General features: G+C 37.5%; 2 protein-coding genes across 2 annotated transcripts; one reads left to right on the top strand and one right to left on the bottom strand.

The window, feature by feature from the left end:
* Nucleotides 1–208: 208 nt before the first annotated feature.
* Nucleotides 209–16,436, top strand: LOC139122015 (zinc finger protein 420-like). The gene is made up of 3 exons (XM_070687375.1): nt 209–569; nt 6,997–7,122; nt 9,920–16,436. The coding sequence occupies exons 1-3, from the start codon at nt 422–424 to the stop codon at nt 11,383–11,385; spliced, it is 1,740 nt and encodes a 579-aa protein (XP_070543476.1). The 5' UTR covers nt 209–421; the 3' UTR covers nt 11,386–16,436.
* LOC139122016 (ADP-ribosylation factor-like protein 15) lies at nt 13,595–27,762 on the bottom strand. The gene is made up of 5 exons (XM_070687376.1): nt 27,602–27,762; nt 26,019–26,163; nt 25,465–25,524; nt 24,467–24,675; nt 13,595–18,185 (listed from the first exon to the last, which is right to left on the bottom strand). Exons 1-5 carry the CDS (start codon nt 27,662–27,664, stop codon nt 18,027–18,029), a joined length of 636 nt encoding a protein of 211 aa, XP_070543477.1. The 5' UTR covers nt 27,665–27,762; the 3' UTR covers nt 13,595–18,026.
* Nucleotides 27,763–27,994: the final 232 nt, after the last annotated feature.

Raw genomic sequence — 27,994 nt, 5'->3', positions numbered from 1 at the left:
GTTATTGTTTATTTACTGTTAATGATTATGTACTTGTTTATTTTTGTTCGATTGGTTGGGTGTTTATTCGTTTGTTTTTGTTTGTTTGGGTGTTTATTTAGTTAGTTTGTTTATTTGTTCGTTTATCCTGGCTTCCCTATGGTACGTTCCCAGTAACTGGGCCAATCTCGGCTATCCAGACTCTCCGCTGGAGGCGCTAAACTTGGTTACCCAGACTGCACTTGGGGACGAGGGTATACACAGAGGGTATACCCCACAATCTGGGAAACTGACAGCAACACGTAGTACTAGTAGCTCCATATAAATTGTAAAGCATCTGGAATCTTTATGCCACAGTGTCATGAAAATTATCTTCGCCTACGGCACTATCTATCTAAACCTAGTATTTGGATGAATTCGTGGACAGTAGCGAACATACACCATGAAAACAAGGTACCTTCAAAAGTCTATTGATGAGAGAGGTGGACGGACGCGGCGTGATATAAACACAACTACTACAATGGACGGCGGTGCTCCTCACTTCCTCGTCAACCAACAACCATGGACACCCAACTTCATCCATCATTTAAGTATGTATCGTAGTAGATCAGGCAAAGGTATACTGTCATTCGGCAGTCAAGCGTGTATTTCATATTCCTGTCTCTCCCCCCCCCCACAGGCCCTCTGATCACAGGCGCTTGTTGGCTGCTTGATCCATAGACAGTGGAGGGGGGGGGGAATGCTTGATCAAGGAGGTAGGAAGAGAAGAACCCTGCTTGTACGTCTATTGTCTTCTCACCTTCATGGCATGATCGATCGATTTTCTGCTCGATTTATCGATCGTGTAGTTTTTGCTCCACCCTTCACTGCAACATTTTTAGTTGTAGTGGATGATTGCTTCCCAGCCAACGAGCACCTGTGCCTCTGGTAGCCGCAGTGCTGTTAAAGCGCAGTGGTCGTCGCGCTGCGCATCCTCCTGAGGGGGTCCCCCTCTGTTGTAAACAAATCCAAGAACGCCGCACATGTTACGGGTTGATTGTAATGTTTGCGATATTGCCGCTTGTTAAAATGGCGGCTGATCTGTCACAAGCATACCAACTAACCAAATGTAACACGCAATAAAAGGTCAATTAATCCAAGTTAAATATCTGCTGAATATTGAACAATAATTGCACGCTGGATTGAGATCACATTTGCTCATGATTTTCTTGAATCAGTTGAATGGGGCTCGGCTACTGTTATCGCTCGAGCCATAGAGCTAGACGTACGCATGTACGCATGTATACGCCAACAGACTATCAACGACCGGGCTCTAGTTTTCGACATCGCCAGCAAGGACGAGAGCTTTCATTTCAAGAGGCCCGACAGGAGCTAGGAGTACAAAGACAACAACCCAAACTACAGAAATCTACAGCTCGCAGAGCAATGCCCGCTGCAGCAAGAAGCATCTCTGCATCTGTTTCGTTCCGTGGTCTATATGAACGTCCGTGTCAAACCGGGTATATGGCCCGCTACACTCGGCTGTGGAGAATCCAACTCAACTGCAAAGTTTACCCCGTTTGGGGGTGCAAACGAGAATTCCGAGTACAGGTATCAAGTCAAGCGAAGGACCTTTCATAGGTCTTCTTGGAATGTGGGGGTTTTATCTCACTTGAAAGAGGATTCAGACCTACCCGGCAATCAGGAGGTACAACAACGAAGTTTGCCCAGCACCGGTAGGCCTAAAGTTTAAACCAGCTAGCGGTTGGATCACTGCATGCCATGACCGTGCACAGGACCAGGGCACAGGATCTCTCGATACGTCTATGCACGGTGTAGACGTGCAATTTTCCTGCCAAATGCCGCGAAAACCCGCTCGTTTTGTCTATTGTTTTCTGTCATTTTACTATTTCTTACCACGTAATATACTAGGAGAAGTAAGACATGGTGATCAACAGTTGGTTGTGGGCCAAGTCGTCGCGGACCAGTACGTTGTGGGACCGGATTCTCTATATCCGTGTACGTCAACGCGGTGACCGTCTCCCAACAACATCTCCCGTGTCCTGCTTGCCGATCATGGTCTTGAGTGTAACTTTTGTGTTAGGCATTGTGCTTGTTGCTGGTCTACATATATAGGCAATGTTGATCATTTTAGTTATGTATTTTCACTGTACTCTACATAGCATTGTGTACAACCAGCGTGAACGCGCGCGATCAAACCTTTTTGTTCACTGTGTTTGCCTGCAGTAAACTCAGCGACATAATGTGCGGAGTGTAGTGTCCCAATGTTCGTTGCTCTACACGAGTTTATAGATAGAAATACACCACTGAAGCTCGTTTCCGATCTTAATATTTTACTATTGCATGATGTTGAGTCTTACAAAGGCCTTAACAAAGTGGGGGACTGCTCCCATCTCACTGCTATTGAAGCTGAGAAGACTTATGTTTACAAAAATTTATGTTTATCAACAAAAAAATCACGCACGCGCAGCGCGACGACCACTGTGCTTTAAGCTCGAGGTTTTTGGTGATCACTTGGTGCCATAATTTGATTGAGTGGAGATACCATTGCTAAATATAAGCAGTTTGTGTTCAAGAATGAATTATGCAGATGACAAAATGATTCCAAGTATTGAGTTCATGACACTATTATTTATAAAGTCGATAAAGTATGTATGTGCGATGTATGATAGTGAGCATGCGTGCGTGAGTGCTTCACGAACTCTACAACGTGTTGAGCGGTCTCAGTCAGAAAAATGTAACAACTTAGCCGGCTATTGAACCACTCTTTTTTGGGAGTGGAGATTTAGCCGAGCGGTTCTGTCTGTGGCCTCTCAGCTAGGCGACTGATGCCGTATGTTGTGGGTTCGAATCCGATTGAAAACTAGCCGTATACAATATTTTTGATACTGCATCAGGTTTGAACAGGTGGTTGGCAGAGTAGCACTTCTTGTTAAAGATATTACACATCCTTCTCATAACTGATTTCAATATTGCTCACCTCTGGCTTGCATTTATCTCTCAATAAAAGCAAGGATTTAACAACAGTTCTCACCCAAAAGTTATTAATCCTTGAGTATTAAGGAAGTACCAGTATGCACCTCGAAAGTGGAAGACTTAAACTTTTGCTCAAACTTTCCTCAAAGAATCTTTCAACCATTCTCTTTCAAAATCAAGAATAAAAAATTAGGGGTCACCGTGCAAATTTTGGAACTAGAGAAACAAATGACTCAAGATTTACCGATATTTAAAATTCAAAATGGCGGCCATCCCAGGGTTAACTCTATGGGGGGAAAATCAAATTTTGGATTTTCGAAAAAGTAAGACAGTGAAAATTTTATTTCCTTCAAGAGCTTTGAAATGAGCCCCCACAAGTAGTAGATCAGAAAAAAATTGAGAAATGGACCAGGGGACGCGTTCTACATTTATGAGTATTTTATATAGATTAGTCATTGGCCTGGAGAGTAAGAGAGTTTCCCAACTAGTGTATTATGTACATAATGAAAATCAGGTGAATGATAATTGTAGTGTAACTTGTTCAGGTGATTTGTGCTCTATTTGGGCAAAATTCTGATCCGTCCTCAGAATGATGATTTTGATACAATTTAATTACAATGTGATTATTATTGTGTGTGGAGTTCTCTTTCATGTTTTGGTTTGCAGCACTGCATGTATTATATGTCTTCACCAAATAAAAACTGGCCTCTATTTTCTATTTTCAATGTACATCAGGCTGATAAGTACATGTAAATTGAGTGTTTGGCAGCTATCTGTTGTCCAGAAGCACCATTATGCTTTTTAGCTCACATTTGGTTATACCAATGTGAGATTATCATATAAGCTGGTCAGTGGCATCTGTAGTATGTGTGTATGTATGTAAGTGTGTATATAGATACAGTATGTCAGTCAACTTCAAAAACTCACGAACCGCTGCTCTTTTTAGAGTGGCATTTGGTCTGTGGATGCATCCTGGGCTGTATGTAGATGGGATTTTGTTCAAATGAAGTTTGCAGTGCCCAAAATTCTGCAAATGAGCTTAAAAAATGTGAAAATGGTCAAAAACCAATAACTGAAGAACCACTGGTTTGATTGCTTTGAAAATTAGTATGCAAGTACCTTAGGTAGACATTATACAGTTTTATGTATATTGTGAAGATATCTTGAATTTTGTATTTTTGCTGAATTTTTTTGATTATTTTCCTCATTTTAAGTAAAAATTCTTCTTCTCTGAAACCGCCAGTCCAGTTTCTCTCAAATTTCGGTTGGATGTTTGCAAGGGTGTTACCTTTCTAATTTGTTGAAATTATGACAAAATTGGAAAAATTATTGTTTTGGGGCAATTTTTGTCATTTTTGGTCAAAAAATCGTAAAAAAATATTTTCTTTTTAAAGCCCCTGGACAGACAGCTTTTATGTTTGGTGTACATGCAGATGTCCAGGGATGACAACAGTTAGATATGTGGAAGTTGTCTTGAAATATATAAATTTGTAAATTTGTATACATACATACATACACACACACATACATACAGACGCCACTGACTCCGATCTAGATTTGGCATCACTGGTACAGTACTTTCGTGGTTTCGATCATATCTTGCCGATCGCAGTCATCGTGTCAAGGTTGGAACTGTGTTTTCTCATAATTTGCAAGTGAAGTATGGCGTTCCACAGGGATCTGTCCTCGGGTCAATTTTATTCACGCTCTACACAGCACCACTAGAGGATATTATAGTAGGCCATAATCTTGACTACATGATGTACGCTGATGACACACAGATGTACATTATCTGCAATAAACCTGAAGATGTTAGCGCCGGTGTTGAAATGTGTGTTGATGATATTCGCGGATGGATGAGAAGTAACATGCTGGTGCTGAACGATAACAAGACTGAAGTTATTCATTTTTCATCACGCTTGAAACACGATATGGCAGAACTGAATAGCCTCAGGATTGGTGAACTTAACATCACTCCCTCTCCTTTCGTTCGGAATCTTGGTGTTATTCTCAACAGGGATGGCTTTATGTGTGAACATATCAGTCAACTTTGTAGGAACGCATATTTCTCTTTATCAAGAATCGGTAAAATTCGTAAATTACTCGACAAGCCCACTACTGAGAAACTCATTCATGCATTCGTTACTTCTAGACTTGACTATTGTAACAGTCTGTTCTATGGCATCTCAAATGACCAGCTGACCCGTCTGCAGTCTGTTCAAAATGCAGCAGCCCGTCTCGTCACAGGTACACGCAAATACGACCACATCACCCCTGTTTTCATTAATTTACACTGGTTACCTGTGAAAGCTCGTATTCAATTCAAAATTTTATTGACTACTTTTAAGATTGTCAGAGGTGATGCACCTCTTTAGGCCTATCTGACCGATTTATCTGTATGTAACGTCAAAGAAATCTGCGATCTTCTGAGAAATTGCGTTTAACTCCTCCTCGCGGATATTTTAATAAGTCCTACGGTCAAAGAGCATTTTCGGTATGTGCTCCTTTGCTGTGGAATGCACTGCCCTCAAAAATTCGTTGTGCCAGAAATGTTACTTCTTTTAAACGTTGTTTGAAGACCCATCTTTTTACCAAGTTTTATTCATATTGTAGTTTTTAGAGTTTTTAGCTGTTTTTGTATCTTTTAAATACTTGTGTTCATCGCACTGAGAAGTTTGTGGAGTGCGTTTTTAAGAATTAAATATTATTATTATTATTATTATTTTTAAGACAATTTTGTCATTTTTGGTCAAGAAAACTTGTTCTCAAAATTACTTGTCTGATAGCTTTGTAATTTGGTACAAAAGTCCTGAGGGATGTTATTAGATAAATTTTCTGCTCAAAGTGTTGGGAAGCCCCCAAATTTGTATATTTTAGGTAATTTTCTCAGTTTGTGACCTTAAATGACCTACACCAACCCAGGATATGTTATGAGACAGTTTCGAAGGCTGTGAACATAATTTTGTCATATTTGGTATCGATTTGTAGTAAAATTTGATCCAGAAAACAAAGCTGAGGTAAATTTTTTCATTGCGGATCAATTTTTGCAACTTTTCTATGTAAGACATAAAAGAACTGATGAGAAATTTTGATCCAGGATAATTCCAGATGTCGTAATCCCCCACAGTGGATGGAAGGCATTTCACTGTCTGTAACTAATTTAATTGCTGTGTACATTCGAATGATAGCACTCATAGCATTGATTAAAAAATCCCCAAGGTTGTAAATATATTTGCTGCCATCTGGCCTTATGTAAACATAATCAACAAAGGGATGGAACATTTGATATTCAGGAAGGGGGTAGGGTCTAGAAGATTGATGAGGTAGCATTACTTTTTACCAGATCCCTTGTACATTTTTTTTCCATTTTATTTTTCCCCACTCTTCCAACCTTTATTTTCTGTCAAGCCTTCTCTGGCTAATTTTTTTGTTGACATGTCATTATGTATGTATGTATGATCTGCTTGTCCTATTACTATAGAAGTTGATATGCATGTTCCTAAAGATGACCTCCAATACCTAAGTTGCAGACCTTATTCGCTTTTGTCATTCTTGTTTTTCTGGTTTAAATATTTCTTGAATGGACCAATTCAAACCGAATGTGAGCACACTGTCCTTGACGAACGATATTTTTACGATATTATTATTATGATCCATCGATATTCAAAATAAGAAATGGAGATGTGACTGTATATATGCAACACATTTTAGCATACTAGGAAAAAATCCTTTATTGAAATCTCAGGGGGTTGACAGGTTGATGGCTGTCACATATTTACATGATATGGATAGAGTGTTGTTCCAAAGAAACAGTGATTCTGGAACATCTGATCATGGCTCTATGTCACTGATAGCTGAATCATCTTCAAAGTAAATCACATTTCATCCATCTGGAATAACGAAGTACAAATGACTTGATAGAACGCAAAATGTTGCAATATTTTCAATGTTCACATTCAGAGTACTTGAGTAAAGTGTGCAATCAAAGTCCATGTTTTTCCCCCATAGTCTTCTTCTTCATGACTATTATTTCTTTTCTAGAAAACTCTTCAAGGTTGTTTGAAGAATTAAGAACTTCAAAAAGGATAAATGAACTGATCAGACTATTGGAAGCAACAAGAGAAAAAACAATTCAGGATTTTCAAGACTGTCCTCTTTCTGTGGATGGTAAGTGCTGGAACCCATACAAGTATGTATGGCAAGAGGAGCATTTTGCTCCTCTGTCAGGGATGCAGAGCTTATCAAATAGATGGTTGTCCGTTGTCATCTTGCGTCCGTCATCCATCATCCGTCAGCTTTGGCAATCAAAGCTTGTTGAAAACCACCAGTCTAATTACAGACATATTGGGTATACAGATTCTTAGGGATGACTTAAATAAGATCTGTTTAAATTTTGATGAAATACTCAACTTTGTTGTTTTAAGGCCATTTTTGCGTAAAAAATGTTCTTTCAAACCACTTGTCAGACAGCTTTTTAGCTCCACTGTTAGGGATGTGGAGCCTATTGAATATATTGTTATCTGTCATCATTTTACATCTGTCGCCCATCATCCATTTGCATTCATCAACTTTTGGTATTAAAAGTTTCTTCTTGAAAACTGCCAGTCCAATTTACTTTGTATTTAGTATACATGAACCCAGTGAACTATTTTCAACTTGACAACTTCAGGATTTATTATAAAATTGCATGTTTTACACAGGAAATACCGTTTTTACAAAATAATGTGAAAAATAATTCAATAAACTGCATTACAGTGATTTAAATATATCAATGCACCGTTTGATAACCAGAATTGTTCAATTTTTTCCACAAATTTTAGTCTACAGGGAAATAAAGCATATGATTGTCATTTGTATGTAAACCTAAAAATTTGGAATGAAAACTATGGAGGCATGTAATAAAAACATTGTAGCCCAAGGGCTTATATACACTCGAAGCAGGAGAATATTTGTCCTCCTTACGTCAAGCAAATGGTTGCCTACTCTTGGGCACATAGTCCCATGTTCAAACTATAATATATTACTTGACCAAATTTGATGTTACTATGCAGGTGCTTGAACTGTTTTTAGGTTTTACTATGCTAAAAATTTGGTAGGTATGGCTCACAGATTATAACCTCATTTTCACATTTGATAAATTTCTGAAATTAGTACTGTATTTATACTGAGTATGCCACTATTGATCCAATCTCTGCTACTTATTGATCATACTTAAATTTATTATGTTTTAATATTGGTGAGCATGGAATTCTGATTATTAGCTTATTAGTCCCCACGGACACAGTACGGGGGACTTAAAGGTTTGGTCGTGTCTGTGTGCCCGTCCATGCGTCCGTCCGTTCACGCAGATATCTCAGAGATGCCTGGAGCAATTTCATTCAAACTTGGTACAAGGATTACTCCTTATGTCATACATATGCACGTCAATTTATTTTGTGATACGATCCAATATGGCCACCATGTGGCCATTTTGTTACGATTTTTCCATGTACGGGGCCATAACTCAGGCACATCTCAACTGATTTTATTGTAAGTTGGTACAAGGACATCAACCTTTGTCATACACATGCACGTCAATTTGTTTCACGATACTTTTCAATATGGCAGCGTGGCGGCCATTTTTTAAAGATTTTTTCATGTCCTGAACCATAACTCAGACATGTATCAACCAATTTTATTCAAAGTTGGTACAAGGACATTGACTTATGTCATACATATGTATGTCGATTTGTTTCACAATATGATCCAATATGGCGATATGGCGGCCAATTTGTTACAATTTTTTTATGTCCTGAGCCATAACTTCGGCACGTCTCAACTGATTTTATTCAAAGATGGTACAAGGACATTGACCTGTGTCATACATGTTCATGTCAATTTGTTTTACGATAAGATTGCGTGGCAGCCATTTTGTTATGATTTTTTCCATTTCCCGAACCATAACTAAGACATGTATCAACCGATTTTATTCAAAGTTGGTACAAGGACATTGACTATTGTTATACATATGTACGTCAATTTGTTTTATGATATGATTCAATATGGCCGCATGGTGGCCATTTTGTTACAATTTTTTCATGTACAGAGCCATAACTCAGACATATTTCCACCAATATTATTCAAAGTTGGTACAAGGACATTGACCTATGTCATACACATGCACATTAGTTTGTTTCACATGTAGTAGTATCATGTCAATCATTGAATTTTCGTAATTAGGCCGATATGTCAAGAAATACTGCATCAAATTTCATGAAACTTTGTACAGATGTTAAGGTCACATTGCTCAAACAGTGAATAAAGACATTTATCAGTGTCATGTAATTAATTTGTAATTGTAAAATGAACTCTCCTAATTAGAGTGGTATGTCCACAAATACTGCATCAAACTTGATGAAATATGGTACCAGTGATAATCTGTCAGTGTTAATTATAATAGGATGCAAAAATGTTTGGCAACATATCCTGTCAATTAATTACTAATTGACGCATTTAATGACCTTTTGTAATTAGGATGGTGGGCCTACATTGGTTTTATGTTTTCACCACCATTAAACTCGATTATTCTCGGCCATTAAGCCCCACCTGTATTGCATTATTTTTAATCACAGACCTAATTAATGAACAGGACTCTATTCTCTCCGAGGACTTGTAATTAAAGTACCCATTAACAAGCAGGGACTGTGTCATCAACGATGACTTGTTTAATGAAATTCTGTAATTGGGCTGTATATCAATTCTTTGTGCACCAATTTTGACAAGAATTCTACATTTGTCATACTGTTTATGCAGATTGCCTAGGCAGTCTGCATCTTCAAACTCTTGTCAGAGGACCAAATGCCCACTGTTCCAATTATATTCAGGTATATTTGGGCATAACAATGTACCTAACGTCAGAGGGATGATAGTAAGTGGCTTGCTGAAGCTTCAGTGACTAATTATGAACTGTCCTTTCTTCCTTCAGCTGTGTCTTTTGTCATTCATACGCTGAGTCAAAGTGGCCATATCACACTTCAGATATCCACAAATGGAAACAACATTACGGCCCAGAAAAATGACAACTGGAAAACAAAACAACATCACAAGATTGCACATGTCAGCAAAAACTGTGCAAAAACATTCAGAAGATCAAGCAGATACGTGAGAACTCAAGCATGTGAGAGACCATTTGTATGCAAAGAATGCAGTAAAACGTTTAGATATCCATCAGCACTAAAATATCACATGAGTGTCCATTCAGATGAAAGACCATTTCAATGCGAGGATTGTGGTAAAACATTCACACGGCAAGGCCATTTAAAGGATCATGTGAGAATGCACACAGGCGAAAGACTATTGGAATGCAACAAATGTGATAAATTGTTCACGCAAGCATCCCAACTGAAGAGCCATTTCAGAATGCACTCAGATGAAAGACCATTTCAATGCAAAGAATGTGGGAAACAGTTCAAAAGAAAAGGGCTTTTGACATATCACATGAGAATCCACACAGGAGAGAGACCATTTGAATGTAAAGAATGCGGTAAAACATTCGCTCGGCCAAACTGTTTGAAGGATCACATAAGAACGCACACTGGTGAAAGACCATCTAAATGCAAAGAATGCGGTAAATCGTTCAGACACCAAAGCAGTTTGAGGGATCATATAAGAAAACACACAGGCGAGAAACCGCATGAATGCAGGAAATGTAATAAATCATTCATTAACGCGAGCAAGCTGAGAGTCCACATGAGATTCCACACAGGTGAAAGACCATATGAATGCAAGGAATGTGGTAAACAATTCAAACATAGTGAGCATTTGAAGTATCATTATACAATCCACACAGGTGAAAGACCATTTGAGTGCACAGAATGTGGTAAATCGTACAGAGGGAGAACCCAGCTTAAAGAGCACATGACTATTCACATAGATGAAAGACCATTTGAATGCAAGGAATGTGGTAAAAAATTCAGATATAAAAAACAAGTGAACTACCATATGAAAATCCACACAAGTAGAAAATTTGAATGCAAAATATGCAGCAAATCATACATTAGAGCTTACCAGTTGAAGTGTCATACCAGAATCCACACAGGTGAAAGACCATTTGAATGCAAGGAATGTGGTAAAAAGTTCACACAACAATACTGTTTGAATATGCACATGAGATCGCACACAGGTGAAAGACCATTCCAGTGCACGGAATGCGGTAAAACATTCACACGACAATACTCCTTGGATACTCATATGAGAATACACACTGGTGAAAGACCATTCCAATGCAAGGAGTGTGGTAAACAGTTCAAACAAGTTTGTCATTTGCAATGTCACATTAGAATCCATACAGGTGAGAGACCATATGAATGCAAAGAATGTGGTAAAACATTCTTACGGCAAAGCGGCTTGAAGGATCATATGAGAAAGCACACAAGTGAAAATACTTTATAAACTTTCTGTAGACATCTATAGATATATTTTTTTATAAAATGTCCATAGATAATAGATAGATTTTCTGAAGATATCTGACTGTCATAGTTTCAAAGGGATAATTATTTATAAAATGTCCATAGATAATAGATAGATTTTCTGAAGATATCTGACTGTCATAGTTTCAAAGGGATAATTATTTATAAAATGTCCATAGATAATAGATAGATTTTCTGAAGATATCTGACTGTCATAGTTTCAAAGGGATAATTATTTATAAAATGTCCATAGATAATAGATAGATTTTCTTAAGATATCTGACTGTGATAGTTTCAAAGGGATAATTCTATTTTTGAATAACCTCTATAGTGCACACTTTTTCTTCATTCATTCATTCATTCATTTTATTCAGTACTTTGGCCAAACACTTTTTCTTCAAAAACCAGTCCATGTAGCAACTTACAAAGCTGCACTGCAGCAGCTTTATTTCATTGTCTTTTCACTTTCGGTTGGATTTATCGTATGATTGTTTTCAGATCCTTACTTATGTTTTTCTGTAAGACTACACAGACACAAATTGCCAATAATACTGTGGCACACAATATGTCAGTAATAAACTTAAAGTTTTAATACTTCAAAATAAATTTGTGATAAAGTCATGCTTTCTACAAATTTATTTAGAGATCTTATAGAAAACTTTGACTTTGTTATGTAATCAATGCCTTACTAGTGTTGTATACAAAATTAGGAAGTACTTGAATTACATTCATGCCCTACTTATAAGCAGTGATTGTCATTTTTTAGCTCACATTTGGTGTACCAATGTGAGGTTATCGTATAAGCTGAATCAGTTCATTTGCATCTGATTTGCATGTCTGTATATTTGTGGGTATGTGCGGATGTATGTCCGTCACACACAAAGGCTCCCATACCGCCAAAGCTACCATCTCAGTATTTGGTGTACAGGTAGATGCAGGGGTTGAGATGTGAATTTGTTCAAATGAACACATCAGTGTCAAAAATGTGCAAATGAGGTAAGAAAAAGTGAAATCCTGCAAATGTGCATTAGGCATGCCAGTGAGAAACAGGCCAACTCCACTGATCTTGACTCATTTCCTGTCATTGTTTATGAACTGTTACATATTAACAGACCAGCTGAAACCATAGACAGTAGATGGGGGAAGACCGTCTATACTAAACTAAGAGGGGCTTGTTTCTGCTATGCATGTTGCTAAAGTTGACCTCCAGTACCTAAAGTTAGACCTTAATTACTTTTGTCATTCTTGTTTTTCTGGTTTAAATATTTCTTGTTGTTTTTCTGGTTGTACTGTGCAGAAATCATTGTCATAACATCAACGTAGAATTTTCCTCCACTGAACAGATAGAAACAATATTTATTGTTGATCATTGGTAACCCATACTGGTATATACCAATTCTGATCAAATTTGAGCGACACCGTATAATTGCGGTATTTTTTAAGTATTGATAGATTATGCATGTATCACTCGTCATGGTAACAGAATTGTGAGATTAACTATGCCAAACTAAGTAAGCAACTGTCAAGTACCACATGGCACAATCTGAAGACCAAATTACACCGTCCTTGGCCATCTATTCATGTATAACTATATGTTCTGTAAAATGCAAAATTTCAATTGTTCTACTTAGACCTCTCAGATTTCATGTTGACCTTGACACCTTATGGTAGCATGCGCCTTGCAAGTGAGACTTAAAATTTTGCTCAAACTTTCGTTAAGGAATCTTTCAACCATTCTCTGTCAAAATCAAGAATAAAATAGGGGGTCACCATGGAAGTTTTGGTACTAGAGAAACAAATTACCAAGATTTACCGATATTTAAAATAGGCACCATACCTGTGTTAACTCTATGGAGAAAAATAAAATTTTCGAATTTCAAAAAATTAAGCCGATGAAAAGTTTTCTTACACAAAGGACTTCAAAATGAACCTCCACAAGTGGTAGATCAGAAAAGATTTGTAAAAGTTTGAGTGTCTGAATATCTGTCCCTGAGGCGTGCTCTACCTTAACAAAATCGTCGTCACTTTACTGCCGGAACCTTAAACAAACTGGTAGATGGATTATAATTTTTCTTTCAGATTTTATCAAACAAAAACTTAGGAATAAAGACAGATATTAACCGACACATAGGAGACATAATATCTGACACATACAGAAAACAGGCAGAGAAAATACCAGTACACACATGAGCTAGATCTGACAAAAAGTTATTTTAATGCTAGAAAGAGATATTGTAAACTTACTAAGTACATGAAAAGCTTTCTCTGAATGATGCTAAATGCTATATTAAACTGCAAACATACATACAAAAATACCTATTAAAAACAATGATACAGATTCATTGGCTTGCAGAGATTACAGAGCAGCAATGTGTGAATAAATGCCACACTTTTTGTATGGACAGACCTTCATTAACGTCAATTAATTTTAATTCAAGTATATCAGAAAAAAAAACTTGTCAACAACCATTAAAAAAATATGTATAGATCTTCAAAATAAATAATATTAAAAAAAGTGTAATGAACACAAATATATTTAAAACGCTGGATAACTTTTGCTGTAAGAAAAGAAATGGGCGGATTGTCTTGACTCAAGAATAAATAAAACATCTTAAAGGATTAACATTATGGAGAAGGTTAGCTTGAAGACTTGTGGTGGTGGTTCTGAAAGGCAAGTGATATTTTTATTTTTCTACATTCATTCATCATCACAAAGTCACCACTAACTTCAGTATTTCTGAACAGCTCTATTAACTAGCTTAAGTAAAACGCCTTTTCCCTTGTGTCTCATTTTTACCAGAATAAAGTGTCTATTTTTTATGTGTGTCTTTGTGTTTTGGGATGAAAAGGCATAGAATGTGAAAAAACTACAAAAATAATGAGCACTTCACAAGATCACCAAATAGAGTCACATCAAGTAGTGTAGATTTTTTCATCTCCAAACTGCAGTAAGTACTGATGGAGATGTTACGTTGATGTGGAAATCTCCATCTCATATGTCATCACTTCCATAAACATCTACTTCCATCACACACTTGGTCAAATTCCTGCACATTGCATTGTATGTAAGGTGGGGTGCTTCAGCTGGGATGTGTGGTGTTGTGTGCTGTGTACAGAATAGATAGCCATGGCAAGACACAGCTGTAATCTGTCTGTCAGTTCAGAGACTGTACTCTAATCTAGAGTGGAGATTCCAGAAATACTGCATCAAATTCGATGACACATACTTCAGATGTTGATTTCTCAGTGCTGTAATAGCATGCAAAATCATTTTAGCACTATTAAGTCGCTTCGTTGCAAATTTGCCCTGCATCAAATTGTTCAAATTAATAGCTTATATATGTATTACCATTGTCATATTTACTTTACATATTTACTTATTATTAAATAATAACTTTTATGTAACTTTATGTGGAACTTGATTCACTTCAACTACAAACACTTGACACCAACTAAAATTGGCTACAAAGCACACATTGGCATATACAATGACCCCCCTTCCCACAATGCAAGGGTAATATGACCTTCATTTACACCTCTTGACCTGACCACATGTCAACTGAGGAGGGAACAAATCAGTCTTGTATGAGATGCTGCACATACTTTATCATCCCCTGTAGATGTTTTACCAATTGGCACAAGGCGTATAAAATTCTGTGTATTATGAGTATAAAATACAGTATGAAATAGGAAGATTGACAGTTTTTGATAAGGCTGCTGGGGTTTTAATGACTACAAATTCATGCTGTATGGCATATAGCTTTACTGCTCTTCAGAGCATCAAAGGTAAGATATGGAAAATAATCACATTTTTATTCATTTATCAAGATTTCAAGAAGCATGTTAGGTTTTCCTCATTCATGTCCTGGCTATCTGAAAATTGACAATACAACATCTTGAAAGAGAAAAGGAAAAACCCCTTTGTTACAAAGGCAATTCCATCATCACTGGAACGGGTCACTTATTCCCCCAAAGTAATTAATCATTATTCAGTTGTCTGGTACAGCCATTGCCAGTTGATTTGTGTATTAGGACATTAATTTGTCAAGAAGCTGGAAGAACAGCCATTTACTAGTTTTTGTTTTTTTCTTATAACACTCTTTAGTGAATGGAAAGCTTCATAGAGGATGCTGTGCAGTCTGACAATTAAAGTGTTCAGTTTGTAAATAAAGAAATACTGACATAAAACTGCAAAACATCTAACAGATGAATAAATTTACAGAAAGAAAAAACGTGTGTGGGGAAGTTATTTTTGATAAATATAGGCATACTACATCATTATTGTACCGGTAGCCCTCTAATCAAATTAATCCAGTATTTGTACCCACTTGCAGATTTAGTCATTGAAGACAAGCTTTGGTTAATACTTCACACACACACATCTTGTAGGCTAATGTTAACCTCCCATTGATCAACTCAGGCAAGTTGTCTGACATCAGAAGATTTCAAAAATTACATGACAGGTATAGGACTAACACAATGAAAATTCCAGATATTCTTGACTTGACAAAAAGACCTTAGAAATGCCAAAATTAGATGGCACATTGTCATAACCTTTGACCAAAAGTTTAATACATTCCACAATATTCGTATGTACTGCAAAACAGATAAACATTACACACAAAAACATATTTATGTACTGTAAAAAAATAATGTATGTTTGAGGGAAGAAGAACTAGGACACAATATTTGGCATCTATAAAGTGAAAATACTAACATGACAATTGGAATTACAGTACACAATATACTACCCAAGTAGACTCTACATTACCTTTTAAAAATGTAACAGTATTCTACCCATATCTACCTTTCACCGTTTGTTTCTCTAATTCATGTATAAGCATCTCACAGTCAGACTGTAAAGTGTAGATTATCTTGATGTGCATAAAGGTATGTTGTATATGAAAGTTAGAAAAAAGCCTGCTTTGTACCATTTACCAATTTAACCCTTGGTGAATAAAAAGTCTCATACATTTTGTGTTTGTTCTTCTTTGATGACTAAAAATGAAAATAACATACAAGTCACGTTTACACTGGATAAAAAATAAACTTTGAAGGACACACAGTTCTGAAAGCAATCTTGATCAAATATAACGGAAAATCCTGTCTTGCAATTATGTTTTGAAATATAAACAACCGAACATAATTGCTGAAAGGAAAGACTTTATAGAGGGGCTATTATCACATAAAATCAATAGAAATCACACAATAGACTAAACAATAAAAAAAGATGATATCATAAAATTGAACAAACTGCAAAAGATTCAGGTGCATGATCAAGGGTTGAAGGCTGTCCATAAAATGCATTGAATATTGTATTCTACTTGAGATATCATTCTAAGGATTCATACATTCTCTAAAAAGTTTAAAATCATGTTCACAAAAACAGCTAGTATTTAATCTGATAATTTTGGCTTTCATTCATCTCAATTTTGGCTCGTGATGCAAAGTGGAGTTCTTACCACAATAAATGTTAGAAACACATATAAATATATTCTTTAGAATAACTATTATAAGTTTGAATTGAATAAATTTTTCAAAAGAATTTTGATCTGTTCAGAAAGTGATGAGACTGTGAAAAGTCTTTAACAGACGAAGAGTATGATAACAAGGTGTGAGCGGACTGCAAGAAGGAGGCCCTCAGACATTGAAGTCCGGTATGGCAATTGGGCAAAGGACATCAGTGGAAGACTGGGATGACATTTTGAGGCTTAAAATAATTTATCACTGAGATGAGAGTGGTTATGAATTTGGTGATGGATATGATGCAGCCATTTAACAATTGAATCATCACTATGGCGACAAGAGTAGGTTATATTTCAGAATATTTCAACCTTATGCAAAGGCTGATAAATTTGATTTGCATTGTACAATTTCAGTAATTTATTCAGCTTTCATTTCAAACATTATGAAAAAGTGTTTTACCTAGTACCTTCAATCAAATGCAAATTGGCTTGCATGCGACTCCCTTAGAATTTTAGGTTTGTTCAAATACTGTACGTATTTCCTCATGGCTTTCTTTTTTCAGAATCTTCTGCATTTTCTTCAAATAAAACCTGGTGAATATTACTACTTTTTACAGAATGGAGAAAATAAAATACATCACAAATCTGAGTCTGAACATCTTTCCCAAGTTTCATTTGCACTGCTCATTGCATTTACATAATATTTCATTTCAAAGTTTACGCTTTTACTAGATCATCAACAATGATCAACAACATTGGCAAAATGGAGAGCCTATTAATTTTGAATAAAAGGACTGTATCTTGACTTTTTAAAACCTGGGACTCATCAGCATTTCACCTTCACTTCTGCCTCTCAATCAAATTTAATCATTTATGTAGCAAGGAAGCACAATCTTCCATTCTCTATCAAAGTGACTGAAAAATAAGTGTAGTGCACAATATTACAATTTTTAAATTGAATTGATTGAATTTGCTCTGACTCATTGGCAAAACAGTTTTTCTGATCAAAGCATTAAAAAAGGTTATTTCAATGATGTTGAAATTGAACATTCAAACCCCACGTTCTCTGTGCACATGTCATCAATAACATTGTACAAAATGCAGTAAAACCCAACCATTGTTATGATGTCAAACATCAAATTCTGGTCCATATGGACTGCTATATTCTCCCTTCACCTTCCTTGATTTCTATTCCCTTCAGGAAGTATATCATTCTCTGGAATCCAGCCCTTGCACTTTCTACGTCAGTAAATGAACACGGATGAACCAGCCACTTCCTGCCCACAGCCTTCTCTTCAAGCTGCAGGTCCTTGATAAGCTACGGGAGAACAGACAATATCAACATTTGATCCTTTGTAAGGAAACACATCAACAACAAATTGATGATTAATAACTAAGAGGAAATCAAACCGGTTGAAATGATCCTTTAATGAGTACACATTTCCAGTAGCACCTTGATATGTAACTACCCATGCAGCAGGACATTGAACATTTGTTCAATAGACATAACAAATTCAGATTCAGTTGGGTACATTATTCATCTACCCTATTGCAATACACATGTATGGCTATAAATTCACTTCCAGAAACAGTGATGTAGCCACCTACCGGTAACTTACTTTGTTAATTTGTGTGACCATAGCCGTCATCTGTATGTGTCTGTACTGGTGGATAACTATGTTGTGTATGAGTTTTTGTCTACGCTATGTAAGTACATAATGGAAGTAGCTATAAAGCTTCACACACATATTTGGAGTTTTGGCAAGACATATGTGAGGCCTTTATGAAAAACATTTAACATCATGCTTGTACAAAAACCCTCAGAGATCAGTTTTAGTTCGAGATTACAATATCAGATAGTCATGATAAAAATATATTAGAGAACAACAAACATAAGTTAGCAAAGAATGGAGATCATCAAAATACTCCTACAGGATTCATCAGTTGATTACCTAGATGGCTATTTTTGATTATATAACGGTATGTGTCTTGGCTATACAAACAGTACTGACCAGGTACCACCACACCTTAAGTTATTTGATACCTGATGAGTTTTTAAGTTTTCTATATATATTTATATATGGTATATTCAGTGTGTGTGTGTGTGTGTGTGTGTGTGTGTGTGTGTACATGTATAATATGTGTCTGGGCAATAGTTCTGTCACTGTTTCCATGAGGTAGTGCGTGCTAGGGTATACAAAGCGTACGTTAGTCAAAGAACTTTTTAGCCGTGGGGTATACACAGGGTATGTTACTCATAGAACATTATGGCAGGTTACACCCTGGCTTGTATTTTTGTCGTTGATCGATACAAAATACACAAGACATTTTTGGCATTGCAAATTTGAGTCGTTCTTGTATAATAATCCATTGTACAACGCATAATCAGTATGTTTTTGTTGTTATGAGTGTATTGTACAATGTTTGATAGAGCCACAGCAATGCACAGCGGGATAACGGAAAATTCTTTCTACCTTTACAGAATTTCAAGTTCTCTATATACATACTTTTGGCTAAAATGTTGGGACATGACACCTACTGAACAATCAGCAGTACTGCCATCTACAGCACAGTGATGGTGCAAATAACGCAACTATGCAAACGGTGCGTTTTGGGGGATGGGGAATAAAGGATATTATACCAACAATTCTGAAAAACGTTGGAGTTTGTGACATACTGTTGAGTGTGTAGGTCAGGTAAAAGTCCAAATCACCAAGTAACATATCAAATGATAATGTCAGTGCTGTCACCAAGTACTTATTACTACACAGTAGCATGAATTAGGTTTCAATAAAGACAAGGAATGATTAGTAACAATAGAAAAGTTATGTGCTATGGCAAAGGTTTATCAATGACAAAATACGCTAGAAGGCTATCATTTAACCACTTGCACATCTATGATCCAACAATGCCATGGCCTATAACTATCACTACAACATTTGATTGCAAGAAACTCATTCCTCCATGAACCACAAGATTTAAACATCGGTACTGTCTCTTGAATCAAAATATCTTCATTGTCAAATAAACAAGTAGCAATGCTTCAATAATTCAAATTGGCTTTGGATAATGACGGGAAAAGGTCACTACTATCACTACAGATTGCAGATTCACAATCTGATGATATAAGGGCCGTTCACATTAGCCAAAAAAGACTAGGCCCTTGTCCTAGCCAGGTTCGTGGCCGACCAAAAAAACAGGTGTGAACGGTTCTGGCCGGCCACTGTCCGGACAATTTCTGTCCTAGTCGAGAGGGGTGGTTTGTGGCCGACCCAGGTCTCTGGCCGAGCAGTAAACAGCGTATGTGAACGCGTTTTGTCCGACTCAGGTCCCAGTTGACGCCCTCTGTAGTTGACATGCAGTGTAGTCTTTGACCTATTCGACGATTCAGTATCATTTTAGACATGGCGAGTCGAGGAGTCAACTGGGCAACGGTAGAAATCAAGTGTCTTTTAGGCATTTGGAACGAAGATATGGTGAAAAATCTGATGGACGGCACGTCAAGGGATCGAATCGCCTACAATATATCTCACAGCGTTTGTAATAAAGGGAAAGCGGCTGCACACATCGCCTACACTATTTTTTCGTTCTCTGTGTTTGTGTGTGTGTTTGGCTATTGGTGTAGATATAAGCCATGGCGAGACGTAGCCGTAATCTGGCTGTCGAATGACAGGGTGATCCTTTGACCCCGGCCTTTGACGCTACGTTTCGAAACCAGTGTGTGGTTTCTTCCTCAGTCGCTTTTCTTTGGAGATTGCTCTCCTTAGATTTATGTTTCACTGTTCGTGGTTCGTTGTTCGCGAAAATTGTTGGTACACCCAAGCCCCAATATACTTAGGGAAACCGCTGGGAATATACCTACATTGCAAGGAGATTAGCTGGCAGCACTATCGCTATGTGCATGCAGTTTGGCAGATCATCTTTCAGTCTATTTATCAAAACACCGTTGGGTGAAGTAGAGGCCGTTCATTTTGCATGACCGATAAATTACTGAAGAAGTAAATTATAAGCATTGACTTTCTATGAAGTTAAATTGCTTTTGCCTACATGTATGTGTATCACCACGTCTGCGGTAAATTTCATTGATTTCCTATTTTCCTGAAGTTTTCTTGACCGTTTTGCACGAATGACAATTAACTCGCACTTTCTCCAACTTGAACAGCCCAGAATCAACTCGCCCGAAACCAATTCGCCCGTTGTTTGAGATTTACACGTTCTACCGCGTACCTATGCACCCTCCGTTGTCGATTTAGTCTAGTAGAGGGTAGAATCGAGACTGATTTTATTGGAACAAAAATATTTCGCTTGATTGACTAACACAGCCAAATTTTAAGCATTTTCTTCAATTTTAGAAAATAAGTCATCGCCTTTCCTTGACATTTCCGTTTCGTTTGAAAATGCTCTGTCCCCATAGTCGGTGTGAACGCTAAGGTTTGGCCGTACTGACTGAGATGTGGCTCCTTCTTTAGCTATATTTTCAGAGTTCGAAAAGATGTCGCCAACTATTCCTTTCAGTGGACACTGCAGGTCTGTCTACGTTTGCAGGAAAAGCTATCGTTGCCTTCCCAACAAATTGAATTCGGGCCGGTTGTATCGGGCCAGTTGGAATGAGTTGGGTTCTGAGTCATGAGTGGTTTGAAAAGGTACCAGTTTTGCACTGGGTAGATCAGAAGCGAAAGGAAGGTTATCAACAGCATCGATGAAATGCCTTTTTTCTCACCGTGTTTTCTCATTTCTCTGTATTTTTTCAGTGATGACAATTTGAAAATAGTAATTTCGTGTCCGCTGATCGTGACGATTTGATAGCTCTCAGAATTCGAAGTACGAAACGTCAGTGCCTCCGGGCCATGCCAGGCCGCGGCAGACAAGACAACACATTTTCAAACTTTGAGTCATGCCAAGTTTACTTTCTCGATTGGATACGTTGAGGTCAAAATACGAACTTTGCCATCGATTAACGATTAAAAACTATGGCATTTCAGCATTCTTTGAAATTGATGATATGACTGTCCTTTTCCGTTTTACATTTCTTGAGAAAACTCTACTATGTGCCCACTTTAGTCTGATACCCCCCTGAATAATGATATTATCCGTATGACGCATCCAAATAAATGTGACTGAACAGTGACGTATGTCTGCTTGTGTCATGTCAAGGCCGAGACTCGCACAGGGTGTACTACGAGACGACATCGACTTTGCCTCTAAGCCGAGGTTGTCAGAAATATATCCGAGAAAAAAAGGTCTTCTTCGAAACCACGAAAGCCGTCGATGAAAACTGTAGAGGTTTATATGGCTGACAGTTGAAGAATGTTTGTACGTGACAAATTCCAGCCACGCCGCGGACCAGCAGCAACGACTATCCACACAATAATTTCAACTTGATAATCAGCTCATACATGGAACCGTCAGAAACCCAAACTTTGTCTGTATTACTTGTAGTTCTCACAGAATTTCACTACGACATGTCGGATAACAGAACCTCGAAGCCTGGAAGTTTTACAAGTAGTAACTTTTTAGAAACTACATCGGTGCACGGCCGATAAAATACGGGTTACTTACACAACTGTCTATTCTCACTGTCACTCTAAGAATACGCATCTACTTTAAAGCGGTCGGTCGGCAAATCGGTTTCTTCGAAACGAGATTATAAATTTAGAGACTTTGAATTTCACTCAAGGAAGCCGTCCGTTTGATGGAAAATTGTCGACGTACATGCTTGAGGTAAGATGACATATCGCTCGATGGGTGTTAAACGTGAAAAGGTTCATGCTGTACATCATATAGAAAAACTACGCACATTGTAAACCTCGACGTAAACTGATCACTTTATGAAAATATAAAATAAAAGTTAAAAATACGGATTTCACCTCAATGCCGGACGCAAATTACAGTTTTTGTGAGACAGTGGTTATAACGGCATTTATGATGACAACGCCTGTACAACGAAACAAAGTCAAAGCATGGATGTAAAAAATAGTCTATTTTTTACATCCATGGTCAAAGTCATGACAGTACCTATCGTTTTCTCTCCTGCACTTTTTCTTCAGGGAAAGTCTGTCGAATTTGGTTGCTTCAACATGTTCCTAGGCAATGGAATTTACCACAGCAATTCAACAAAAACTGGCAAAAGCAATGTAACTTTACTTGTAAAAGTTAATCCTTTAATGTACCATCGTTCACGCTATATGAACGGCTTCTGCAATAGTGTTTTGTCTAGGGGACACCGCATACGCACCCCGCAGTGTTTTCGATAAACAAACTGCAAGATGATCTGGTGCACTAGCAATACTGTTGGCTAATTAATTTGCGATATAGGGATATTCGCAGCGGTTTCCTTAAGTATATTGGGGCTTGGGTGTACCAACAATTATCGCGATGGTAATAATTATTGTCTGTGTTTTGTTCGTCTAGCAAGGAGGCTAGAATACTTATGTTTGGGTCAGTTTGTTGTGTTTCATTGTGTTCGGTCGTTCTCTAAGATTGTGTACTTGTGCATTTATGAGTGTGTCGCCAATTTTTGGATTTCTTTTGTAAGGGATGATCGGTTTCATCGTGAATAAATTATTTAGTGTTTGGTCTTTTTCTATTTCTTCCCAGTTCTTCAGGAGTGCTTGTTTGATGTCTTTTGTTTTGATGTGTGGACTATATTTGGTAGCAAATATCAATTTATTTGTGTTGTTGTTGTTGTGCGTTTGTTTGTGATTTAAATGTGTTCTTCGTGTAGCGTAATTTGTTTCCGCATTGATGTTTGATATTTCTTGTTGTGGATATTCTCGCAGTAATAGCTTTTCATTAAATGTTTTGACTTTGTTGTTGAAGTCTTCTTCATTGTTACATGTCCTCATGTACCTTAATGTTTCGCCTTTCGGATTAGGCCCTTGAAGGTTGATTTTGGATGACATGATTTTCTATGTAGGAACTGGAATGTATCTGATGAATGTATTTTGACCTGTATAAGGTCAACGGTCGGCTAGACGCTACCAAATGATCTAGGCTAGGACAGCGTTGAACGTAATGTGAACGCGGACAAAAGATTAGCTTATCTTCTCACATTCTGCCGGATTAGTTCTGGCCGGCCCTGGGCCTAGATGTGAACCCCATAATAATGCTTCCCAACCGATGACTAACAATCCTCTCTGAAAACCACCATCTGTAATACAGTAACCCACAGAGTTTGTCCACGAAACATTGACTTGGCCAGCCAAAACTTGCCATGACCTTGCATTCACCTGAATAAAAACTTAAATTGATGTTGTGAATCAGTAAATACCAGTGCATAAAATTAATGCTGCTATCAAAGGATCAGCAAGCTTGTGATACAAATTGATTTAAATCAACCCTTTGAGATGGGCAGACTCTGAAAATTTATATATTAATACAAAGACATATGAGCAAGTTTTACAATGTGTGTATCATTATGTTTCGTTTGTCAATCTCAAAACTGAAGATGCTGGAGAAATATGTAAGAGGAATATGGTAGCATTCTTTTGACAAATATTTAGTAAATCTTTCAAAGAAGCATTGCTGAATTGCACAGACAAGGCTGTTACCCTGATGAACTAGAGAGAAAATCTGTGTTGTGTAAGTGTTATAGCTTACTTGGGCAACATTCCTAGCATTTGACTGATCTTGATAGCTTGCAAGAACCAGAAGAGGCAATCCCTTTAATTCAGCATGTCCAAGGACTTTGTGTAATTCCAAGACCACAATCTGTAGATCCTCATCAGAGCAGGAACTGTCCAAGACAAAGACAACGCCCTCTGTACCGTCATAGTAACGGTCCCAAAATTTACGTACATTTTCATTTCCTGTAAAAACATTAAGTAAGACCTTTGTTATTTGTGTTTACGCACATTTTCATTTCTTGTAAAAACGTCAAGTAAGAAATTTGTTATTTGTGATGTTTTACAGAACAAATTTATTATGAGTGTTTTGATATGACTCAGAAAAACTTTCAAGAGTTTGTATAACTTGAGCACTTCACAGTAAGATTCTATCTCATATCTGACCACTGAAAATGTTTTCAGAAAATGTACTATTTCTAGTTCTGGTGATTGTTACCATGGCTCTGCAAAGTGGTATTAGTTTAAAAGTGTAAGTATACACGTATACATCTCCAGTATGTACCACTAAGTTGTCCATCAAATTCATTTGTAATTCACACAAAATCTGATTTGGCACCAAAGTCAAATTTACCATCTGTGAGGTGCAAGAGTCGCTTACATTGTACAGAACGATGAATCATGCCAAAATAGTCCCAAAAAGTAATTTCATGACACAGGAAAGCAATAAATACAACCATTTTGTCACTTCATTTCTTCAAAACTTAAATGCTGAAACCCTGGGGAGAGGTGTTCATCATCAGGGTGCAAAGTGTTATTACAGACTACAACTTTTACAGTTAATATTTACCTGCCAGAACTAGGCTTTCACTTGTCAGCATAATAAACCTTTCATTATTACACACCAATCCATAGTACAACTCTGCTAGATATGATAACCTTTTCACAAAACACAATTTTAACACAAACCCACAATACAGAATGGCATCAAGGAAGCAACACTAAATACATTCCTTCCAGCAATGGAAAACTTACCTCCTATTTCTTTCACATTCAGTACAGCCTCTTTAAAAGATAAAGCCTTTATGTTGAAACCTGACAGACAATAAGCAAAGTAACTGTATGTCAATTGTGAAGATTAAGCGTCCTTCCTAAAGGAATGATTTTCATTTTTAAGAATATCATAAACACAAAGTGGTGATGTGTGATGATACAGTACAAAAGGAAAAGCAGTTTCTTCAATGCAGCCTTACAAGTGACTGACTTTTCTGCACAACCACAGTTGATACAACTATTCACAAATACATGTACAGTACACACTTTAAATAATATTTAAAGTTCTCAAAATAAACTCTAAACCAGTATCACCTGGGGGCATGTACAGAAAAATCATGACCACATGTACCAGTATATGATTCATGTTGTGTCTATGTATTAAGTGTTCATATCAGGAAAAGACTTACTCAGCATAATTTTAACAGGTCAATATACAGGCGGAGGGATTAGTAAAGTTTTTTAACATTTATGTGGTTACAAAGGACCATGAGGAAGTCTTGTACAGACTCCCTTTGCAAATGTTTCTTTCTTACCCTGAGTTGGTTGGACATCGTCTGCCTTCTCACCACAAAGCAGTGCCAATAAGGTAGTTTTACCAGCTTTTGAAAGTCCTAAACAGATCAAAGGATATTCTTGCTTTGGAACAGGAGGTGGCTTACAGCAAAGTTTTCTGCACAGCTGTTGGGAGAAGGATGAATTGGTGGAAAATGTGGTGAAAACTGGATAATGGTCACCTTCTTGCAGGAAGCTTTTGCTGCCATCTGAATACAAGATTGCAGCATTCAGTACACAGAAGGGGAATCTGTGTTGGCGCCTTGAATCCACTTTCGTCAGCTTAAGCAATGTTTTATTGTCAGAAGTTTTAGTATTTTGGTTAATTTTAGGTGGCAAACAATTCCGAGAACAGTATATTAATTATAAATGGAATTAAACAAGCGTGCACGATGCATGGATAAAAGAATAAGTTATGAATAAATTTACGAACATAACATTGAGGGAAGTGCAAGCCTGGCGATCTACAGTATATTGCTCTTGCTGGACTAACACTTGACAAAAACATGTATATGCAGGGCCCTTGTTCCTTGCCCTTGTGCATTTTTGGACAGTCACTGGCTGTAATTAGTAGGACTACTGGTGGAGGGACTCTGTACAAATATATGCAGATTTACTGTTTATTACACAGGCCTGACCTGATGTGCCATGTTTTGGAGGGTCCATGGTTTTACTGTTCAAAAATACCATCATAGGCCAACATTATATTATTGCTATAATATTTCAACTGTTGATTATTAACAGTTCAAATAATTACACATTCAAGTCAAAAATTTATTTGTAACCATTACAGTTGCACCTGCTTGTGGCTTCTTTGACAATTGTCTGTATAGGGTACTAACAGAAGAGAATGTAATAGCATAAAAAACATCGGGAAACGGCATGTTACTTGTTAGCCTGAAAGAGTCAGTGATGTATGGGTCGCTGCAAACCCATCTCCAAACACCAAGAGATAGTGAAGAACCAAACATGACTGAATCTTTCAGTCTAACAGTATGTCTGCCTGTGTTTCAAGGGAGTGGGCGTATAACCAGCATTACAGAGCCCTCTAACATGACCCAGCTAACCTAAACAAACTGCGATACAGAGCTGGAGATGCGGCCATGTAACATCGGGGATTAAACTACAGCCTACAGGGACCTGTAAATATACAGCTCTGTGCACAAATCGGTTTGTTCAATGGGTTGCTCGACTTCCAACCACGTCCTGGGGGTGGAAGGTGCCATGGTTGTAGCTAGGCTACCTATGCACCTTTCGTGGCTAGGCAGTGAATGGTGAAGTTGAACTCTGTTTGACACTGAACGGAATCGCTGGCACTAGTACCGCCACGCTTGTAACACGCTGGCGGTTGATAAGCCTGTAAGTGATATTCTAAGGTATGCCTGGGACTGGTGTCTCACCAAAGTTGATCATTAACATATATTGCCAAAACATTTCTGTGAGTCTGTATGTTGGAGAGTGATTGCCAATGATACTGATATGATAGCTGCTGAACTACATGTACGAACGCGCACCGTCAAAAGACGCCGCAAGTAAAACGACATTATTAAGATCAAAAACTCACAGTGTAGCAAAAAATTCTGCAGACGCCACAACACATTCCAAGGTATTCTCCAAAGCCTGGCATCTTCACGTCATTTTACAGTTAAACACGATGGTTGTTCTGTTCCCAGTTACTTAAATTTGACAGGACGGTACGGAATTATGTGAAGTTAGACCCGACTTCGGATTCAGACTTGGGTTCGGTTTCGTTAAGTATTTTGAAGCGAAATCGCGAATTTACAGGGATTCATTAGAGAAACAATTCCACAAACTAAATATTTTCGATAAAAGTACGCTTAATTTCGGTTAGATTTCGGCATAATTCCTCAAATGTTACGTTCAATGATTATTCTATGAATGTTCAGGAACTCGGCCCTTCGGTCACTATATCACAAGAGGGCGCCCTTTTCACGAG

The sequence above is a fragment of the Ptychodera flava genome, chromosome 21 (genome assembly GCF_041260155.1).
Source record: "Ptychodera flava strain L36383 chromosome 21, AS_Pfla_20210202, whole genome shotgun sequence".
Lineage (NCBI taxonomy): Eukaryota > Metazoa > Hemichordata > Enteropneusta > Ptychoderidae > Ptychodera > Ptychodera flava.
Note: the sequence above shows the minus strand (reverse complement) of the source record. Positions and strands in the feature narration are given on the sequence as shown.